Source organism: Phytophthora infestans, genomic scaffold (assembly GCF_000142945.1).
Source record: "Phytophthora infestans T30-4 supercont1.43 genomic scaffold, whole genome shotgun sequence".
NCBI classification, from domain to species: Eukaryota; Oomycota; class Peronosporomycetes; order Peronosporales; family Peronosporaceae; genus Phytophthora; species Phytophthora infestans.
This window is the reverse complement of record NW_003303716.1, coordinates 471,352-480,224: the sequence shown is the minus strand read 5'-3', so window position 1 is coordinate 480,224 and position 8,873 is coordinate 471,352. Positions and strand designations below refer to the sequence as shown.

Genomic DNA, 8,873 nt, shown 5'->3' with positions numbered 1-8,873 from the left:
ATCTCAAAGTGACAACCCTTGGCTCGCAGAGGGGCTCTCAGCAAGGTGTTAGCTGTAGGTCGTGGCTTGCAGAGGACCTGAGCCTTATTTGGCAAAAGAAGAAGTAAGTTATATTAAGTATGTATGCTGTGTGGCTGCCCACAACAACACTTCAAGCTGAGAAAGGAAAACTAGAAATTTGAGTCTCACGTCGTATGCGTCAACTGGTCATACCACAACTGGAGCGAACCTCTTGTTAGTATGCCAACGTGGAAAAGATTGTTATGTCGGAGTTCGTTTTACTGCTTGTTAGAACGTAAGTGAGCCACTTGGAAAAGCTTGGGCTCTTGAACAGCTGGTCGCCCGATTTGTGGAGTTTGAGCTTGATGAACATATCGTTCGCGGATTTCTTTCGCATCTGTGACCATTTGTGTTGCATCGTCTGAAGGATTTTTGCTGCCCAGGACTTCGTACCACTTGTAGCTTGTCCAAAACCCGCCAAGTTTATAACAAGCTTTCTCTCTTCGCTCAAAGGCGCTCTCAAAAAGCGTCGAGAGGAAAGCCCATCCCGTTCAAAAGTCACCGCGAGCTGCTGCGAGCTGCCTTTAACCAAGGAATCCGCGGAGGCCGCGTTAAAGCATGCTAAACGAATGAGTATGACCAGCCCTTTTACCATTGAGAATTAAACTCCTGAATTCGGCTTGAATACCATTCTGAAAGTCCTTGAACGCTTCGCGGCTCGACAAGTATGGCAAGTGATCTCCGATGAGAAAGTTTCCAAATGACAAATGCGACGCTGCGTCAATGCTTTCCGATTTGTCGTAGCCGAGACCGGCAAACACTGCCCATACACATATTGTATAATATCAGTTCAAACCCTAATACATTACTCTAAATATCAAGATAAGTTGAATTATTGGCTGACTTGATCAGTGCTACAGTATCACTAAAAAACAAAACACAACAGAACTGCATACTGATGCAGTTTTTCAATTTAGAAATTACCTATGTACACCTTTTTCGTCATTTCCCATCATAACCAATTTGTTTACGGAGTTTACATAGTATCAATACACCGTATGTATGCAAAGCCCACACCATGGACGCCGCCCAAAACTGCCACGATGCATGTATGTCGAGACCTCTAATTAATTATATCTTTGGCATAGCACGCCGCCCTTAGACGTAAATCCGGTCTCAATCAATTGCGGAAAAGATGTGGAATCGGTTTATATAAAAATTCTAACACAAATTTAAAGATTAGGCATTTATAATATTGTGCCCTTCAGTTATTATGTATTGATTCTATGTATATTATGTATATACCCTTCTCAGCCTTAACTATTGGATACACTCTCATTTAATCTGGATGTGTCGATTTTAGGGAGACGGAGATGGTAAGGCTAAGAGCTAGCTATCATAGCCGAGTAAAAAAAAATATATGAAGAGATTTCCAGTTTTTCTGGCTGCCATTCCGTTCATCTCTCCTGTACGATGACCAAGCGTAAATCTGATGATTGACTCCATGAATAGTTTACACTATTACGGTAGATTTAAATATTGTCTGTTCACTTTTTTATTAATCTAATTTCAACAGGTTTACTGTTATTAATACCTCTCAAGCCGCCAAAAATGCTGGCGTAATGTTATCATATAAACACTCCGTATATTTATATAAATAAGAACACGTTTGTTGTAAGCTGATTAAAGAAGTCCTCCGCGGAAAGGCGGTGGGGACATGATTTAAACTAAGAAAATATTTATTACCAGTGTAAAAGCTGGCACCAAATCAGAAATCATATTATACACCATTGTACACTTCGGGCCCACGCACTATGAATGCCTTCAGTTGCAGAAGCTCAGCTACGTTTATAATTACCGGAGGTATTTCATTACTTAGTTTGGCGATAGTACTATAAATTTGAGAAAATCGCAGTCGGTTTGAGGATCCGTATAAGGGTAAAGGCGAGCCCGATGTAAGTGTATATACTGACGCAGAGCTTGCAAGTTTGCTTTGCTTTGCGACTGTGTGGTCGAAAAACGCAGCTTTTTGATCGCCGATCAAGGGTCGGCAATCTTGAGATTGAATTGGGCGCACAAATGTACATGTACAGTGCTGGAAAACAGACCTAAAACTTCAATGATTATTCGCAGCTCGAAGAGCTGTGCCGCAAAACCTTTGACATTCAGCAACTTTAGACCAGTCCTATGAAGCCTGCAGCTTAATATCAATAGCAACTCCTTGTAAATAGGGTCATCAATGGTACCGGTATAGAATATTTATTCCGAAATTCAAAATGTTGGGCAAACGAAAGTCACACAAAGCCGGTAGAATTTCAGTACTTATATAGTGTTGGTAAGCATTTTTATTGAATCGTATAAAAAAACCCGAGGTATATCGGCGTACAATACTTTACAATCTTACGAAGTACCTGTTAAGTGCTTATCTCCGTCAAATTGAAATAAAAAACTTTAAATTGCTTAATTATTAAAGAAACATGTTGTGAATTGCAGCAATGTTAAGTGAATACCAGCGCGTCTTAGCTAAATAGAAATAGATATCAAAACTACTTTGATTTTCTTAACCAATAATGTTAAACAAAGAGTTAGAAACACCTGTATGTAAACCGGTTGCAATACGTAATGGTTTTACGATTATATCACTTTTTTTAAATACATACCATTTAGAGTTATTGAGATAATCGAGTTCAAAGTTGGCCAATTGATTTTCGCACTTAACCAGAGCGGTGACATTCTATGTTAAGTTTCTATGAAGCTGTGAAACTACCCTTATTCAGTTGCGTTTACCAAGGGCTTATAAAAAAATCTTGGATCTTCAAAATTGAAAAAAAAAAAAACATTGAGCTCACAGCACTCCTAAATGTATCGTCATTTCGATGGCCCATAACCGGAGATAATGGGCGACCACAGTTTCTTCAGATTTAAACATTCAGTACCTTACAAGTGCTCACAAGATCGAAGCGACACCCCGCTTTCGTTTAGAGTGCTTAAATCGCGATTCGTACTTAGGTTCATAAATATCGTTTTGTTTGACGATACATTCAGGAGTGCTGTGAGTAGATACATAAACTTATGGGTGGTAATGGATTGGATCAGACACCAGCCTTTTGTGATAGAGGCAAACGGTTTGGGGCTGTAGAGATAATTCGAGCTCGACATGGCGTTCTGGTGAATTTACGCTTTTGTACAGTTCACTTACTGCGAAACATAAAACACATTTTAGTTTACATGGACAAGCTATCAAAAACGCTATTTGAAAAATTCAAGGTGCCAAAACGCAAAATGAGTTCGCTGTTGCACTTGCGAAAGTTCGTCGTGTTTATGGAGATCCCGTCGGAAACTAGATATCCTCAATCTTCACTGATTGTTGAACTGTTCATGCAAACTTTTACTCGTTCGTCTCAGGTCTTAATCCATTACCGCCCGTAAATTTCCCTGTATCTACTTTCAACGATCAGCTACCGTCGCATCAAGAACCAGTTTCTATTCAAGTCATACCGCAGGTGTCCCCAACGTCGTTAAGGCTTCCTTTTTTCGGGTGGCGCAGTACACACTTTGTCGAAAGTGGAAACAACTCACTGATAGATGTGGTGTAGAGGAGCACAAAAATACCGTCAGATGTGGATTCCTTACACAAACTACAACCAATCGCCGAGTTACGTCGGCGCTTGTATGGCCTGCGCAGAGGGGAACCCCTCGCGGTTACGCCCAGCCGGGATAGACGAGTGGCTCGCTTCCACTGAATTCCGACAAACCAAGTCAGAGGACTTCCGAGGCTCCGCCGAGTTTGACTCGGCAGAGCTCGTTCACAAAACCCTGTGTCCTCCATCAAAAGATGGACAACGGCGCGCGAGCGCTTATACAGGTCTCCAAGCGCAGAGGCTGCTCATCTAGAAGTGTCACGGCACCCGGACTATCCGACGTACCGGCCCGCTTAGTTCGCAGGGCTTTGTTTCGCACGTAGCGAGACTTTTGTCCTACCCGGACATACCTAATCGCTTGGCGCTAAGTACTTATCGTGGGTCTTTGTTCCTAAGCTCTGGGTTATCAGACCGAGCCGATTCTTGATCTAAAGTAGGCTGACGTATGGCCGAATCTGGGAATCCCTACACCACAACTGCCCCGGTTATGATACGAGCCGAGCTGGTGAGTGTCTTAATCCTTCATTTGGCTCTGCCACGGCTTGTCCATACTCGGCTGATGGCGTCTCGCGATTCCTCACCACCTTCTTAAGTACGTTTGTTGGTTTCGCTGTTGCTCACTTGGCAGCTCCTTACGCTCCTCGTCTGTTTCTCCAGCATAATTCACGGCGCCATCATTCTCCTCGGCGAGATGAAGGCGCGTCCGCTAAGTCGATTTCTCGACCCGTCGGCACTCGTGGTGTCAGCGACCGGCATGAAGCTGGGTTGGTCGACCTGACAGCATCCCATAAGTCTGACGCGGAGTCGGCGGAGTCCTCTCGCGCGCCCTCCTGATCCACCAAGTTTGCCGGGCGACACCACCTCGGGCGCCAACAGTCAGCCGAGCTCGGCTGCCCCAGTGAGCCTTGACTGCCTCATGACCATGGTTACTCAGCAGGGATACGAGCGCCGGGCGGAATTGACCTTCTTAGTGAGGATCATGGCCTACGGGTTCACTTGCTCCGTGGAGCCTTCCGATCCCGCCCAGCGGCGAACGATCCTGCATACTATTTCAGCGGAGGAACTGTTGGATATCTTGAGTGGTCACTATGCTGCTCGTGATTACTTCGAGGTCATCGGGGGCCTCAGAGCTGACTTTCAGGACTCCAGAGCCGATAATCGCGCACTAACTTGGCGGTTGGACACCCTCGCTCTAGACAACAACTCAGCTATCGTCGGCACAGCTGCATGTGTCTCGATTGGAGGCTGCTGCCACACAGTCGGCGAATCACCTCACCTCACTGCGAAAAGCTGTAGCTCTGCGTGAAGCAAACCTCACTCGGACTGTCAAAGCTAAGCAAGACAAGGTTGGATGCGCTGAGTCAGGATCGGCTCCACCATCAGCGCGCTGTGAATCGAGACGCTGAGATCGCGACTCTCCTCCAGACCATCACCGAGAAGGACGCAGCGTATATGACTCTTCAGGGCATTGCTTCTAAACATTTTGAGCAGCTGCAGGAGTCACTGCAACTGTACAGCTCGACCGGTAATCAACCATTACGGCACGCTCAGTTGGTGATGTCCTCACATGGCTACTGCCGCTGGCGCCGGGCTGGGCGTTCCTAGAATCGGAACGTCCGACCTTCGTCTGAACGCTCGGCTGTGTCGTATCATGGAGTCTCGCTTCACCAAGTTACTCAGCATCTCTGATGGCGACTCTCGACAGGAAGATATGATAGTCCATCCTCGTCTGAGCGCCACAGCAATGCTTCCGGTTTCTGCTGCTGTACCGGACGTTGCTCCCAGTGTACCAATACAGAGCTCCGCGTCTTTAGAGGTTCCGGCTTCTTATATGACTCCATCGGTGAGCTCGGCTGCGGTTCTTGCAAGCCCAGCGATGGCTGTGAGTCAACTCACGCCGACGCTCGCTCAGCTTCGACGTTCTCCGATAGCCGACTTGACACCTACGCAACGGCTTCGGCGTTATGCGAACCCAACGTCTCCCACTGCTGCTGGCCCTCGTCACTGTTCGCCGGCGCCGCCTCAGTCTCAGCCGTACGCTTGTCTACTTCCAGGGGAATACGGACACGACGCCGTCAGTGCTCTCTTGCGCTCAAGTTTTCTTCAGGTGACCGTGTCCAACAAAGGGGGGCCCCGCTCCGGTAAGTCTCGACGCTGAAATCGGCGGAAGAAGGTTCGCCATCTTAAGTTGAGCTCTCCTACACAGCTAGACGATTCCACTCGCTCGGAAGGCGAGCATAATGCTTCGATCGAGGTTGAGTACGAGTTTGACATGCCTAAGCCTCCCACAACACAGTTCCTGCATCCAGTTCGTTGACTCTCGCAGGGCCTCCGCCTTCTGGTAATCTGTTGACGTCGTCAGTCACGGCTACTCAACCATCGTCAAAAGCTTCTTTTAATGTCACGGCTTCACTGCGACTCCGTAATGGTCGATCTTCTTTCGGATCCGCCAAGTCCGCGGTGGACCGAGTGCCGAGCCCGACCTTAGGTGGATTGGCTGTTCGACCTGTCACGGTTGCGAGGGGTTGCACGCATGTCTCAAAGTCTCCTAACTCCGCCGAGCTACTCCAGTCGAGCGCTCCTTCCAGCGTCGCATCAACGGCGGCTGTGAATACCTGGTTGTCCTCTAGTTCTCGGCCATCTCACGTTTCGGCTGAGGTCGCTCCGTCCCGAGGTATTAGCGTGTCTGCCACACCGACTGACCTTGTGACTTCGGCTGCATGTGTTCCCAGAACGTATGCTCCTGCAAGCTCGGCCGCGCTGACGTCTCTTTCTGAAGGTCCTATTCGAAGGTCTGCTGCGACCGCCCGCACTGTGACGGTCCAGCTGCTCTAAGACCTTGACGCTTCTGACGACGAGGTCTTAGGACCTGGTGATGGTTCTGCACCGTCCGTCGGCTCGGCGAGTCTTGTAGCTAGGTCACTCTCGAATTCCATTCTCTGTCGGATAACTCAGTGGGTAGCCGTTCAGGTTCTGAGTTGGCGGAAGAGGATGTTCATCCTTCTGCCAAGAAGAGAAGTCTTCTAGCAGAAATCTTTGGCTCCGACGATGAGATGAGTGATGCATCTTCGCCGCCGCGTTATCGCCACACTACGCGGCATTCATAATTGGCTCTGATGACGGAGCGATATCTTCCACCCCAGCGTCAACTTCGGGGAAACGCCATCACCGCAAGCGTCGTGCCTCATCGAGTCCTACTGGTCGCTAGTCGAAGAAGTCCAAGACAAATCACAAGAAGCACAAGAAGCACCGACACCACAAGCATCGACAGTCAGTGCAAACACCCGACGTGGCTCTGGCTCAATCTCCGTTGGATGCTTCTTCGCCGAGTGCGGCCCTTGTAGTATCCGCTCCATCTCAGCCGAGTTCGACTGTGTCTCGCATCCTACGACTAGCTCCAGCTATGCTGCCACGCGCTCTCACTCTCCCATTGGCGATGTTGCGGATCCGGGCTTCGCAAGCGGTCCCTAAGGATTCCCGCTTGACTCTTCACATGGTTCAACTCCACGAAGGGCAGTTTATGCATTTCTGCTCCACACGTTGTTGATGCACGCTACTGGACACATTGAGCAGTTGGAACTCGTCGGTGGTCGAAGTCGTGTACCGCCTACACCGTGCTCTCTTGAAGAAATACGAGCTATCATCGCGGTCTTCGATCCAAGCATCCTTGTTAGCGTCTTCGGGGGATGCTTCCCGAGCTCCCCTTCTTCTTTTCTCCGTCGGTTCTGGAGGAAGATTGGCGGTGCCTGGCTTCGCAGAATTGACCTCGTACCTTGATGCAGGCTCTTGGAGATATGTGGGTGAAGCTTCGTGGCGACAGTCCTGTGGGCTCGGCGGGGCAGTCTGTCACTACGGATGAACAAAGGACACGTTTCTTCTTTGCCCTCTTCGAGCGTCACCACTGGATCGTCGAGTGAAGCGTGTTGATGGGGCTCCACCCTGACTTGAATTCAGCGACCACAACTGCTCAGCGCGCGGAAGTGTACGAGCCTTGGCTGGTGTACAAACTCGAGCGCAAGCGCCGTAGTGACACGCCACGGTCATTGGTTGTCGCTGTCTACGACCAGCCCTACTCGGCGGTTCCACAGAAGCTCGGCGGCAAACCTGCTCCTCTTGTGGATGCTGAGGTATACTTCATTGATACCTGTGCGACTACTGCATTGATTGAGGCGATATCCATTCTAAGGATACGCTGGTGTGTCTTCCATCAGAAAACTTCTCCGTGATTATGGCGCCAGCACGAGACCAACCTATCGTGGGTCCCGGTCAGCAGTGATTGGTTTCAGTGTGCGCACGACGTGGATCTAGCCGAGCCCTGGCGAGCTTGGTGGCTGATGGATCTAGCTGTTCACCCGTTCAATACGTGCTTTCGTGCTCGGAATGCGGACTTCTTGGTTTTCGCTCCGCGCGGTATGGACCCCCAGGCTGTTGATGATGCTATCGAAGAAGACTTTGACTTGGCTGAACAAGCGCCTCCACACTTCTCCCAGGGTGCTTCGCCTCGGTTAAATCGCCAAGGCATTCACATCTTCGCGGGCTCTTCCGTGGGTGAGCTCGGTTTGGAGATCGAAGGCGCGTCCGATGACGACTCGGCGGACGATGGGTTGCGTCCTCCCAGCCTCCGCGGCGTGTCCCCGAGTGTGTCTCTGTTCGGCACCCCTCTTCCAGGTGGGGCAGATCTGCGTCACCCTACGTCAGCTGAGCCGTGTTCTCGTGCACAGGTACCAACTCCGGCTACCTCACCGTCAGTCGCCTTGACGAGCTTGGCGATGATACTCCTCGCTACGGCTGCAGATGTTGCATCTCCTCCATCGGTTTCGCAAGGAGCCATGTCAGCACCGATTCCGCCGCAACTTCCCCAATCGTCGAGCCCGTCGAATTACCCACAATTGCTCCGTCGAATTCACCTTTTTTGGAATCTGGATCGCCTTCTTTGTAGATTTTCGACTAAGCGTCACCGTAGGTATCGCTCATGACTCCATTTCGTAAGTTATTCAATCTATGCAATTTCGACACAGTAGCAATTCATCTCAGCTCGTATGTGTCGTCCGCCAAGCTGGTGTAACATTTGGTGCGATAACCGTTAATCCTCATCTGCAACTTACATCATTTGCGGACACTTTTCACTCTTCTTCTGTCGTAGATAGTCAAACAGGAGACCTCCACACGACAAGCTCGGCAGTGGCTCCCACGTTGGCTCGTCGAGCCCGACCCACTTAATCTTACACTTCG

At 49.3% G+C, this 8,873-nt stretch overlaps 1 protein-coding gene across 1 annotated transcript; it reads right to left on the bottom strand.

Annotated features, from left to right (window-relative positions):
- Nucleotides 1-235: 235 nt before the first annotated feature.
- Nucleotides 236-655, bottom strand: PITG_16193 (secreted RxLR effector peptide protein, putative; the record flags this gene model as incomplete). The annotated part of the gene is made up of 1 exon (XM_002897558.1): nucleotides 236-655. One exon carries the CDS (start codon nucleotides 653-655, stop codon nucleotides 236-238), a length of 420 nt encoding a protein of 139 aa, XP_002897604.1.
- Nucleotides 656-8,873: the final 8,218 nt, after the last annotated feature.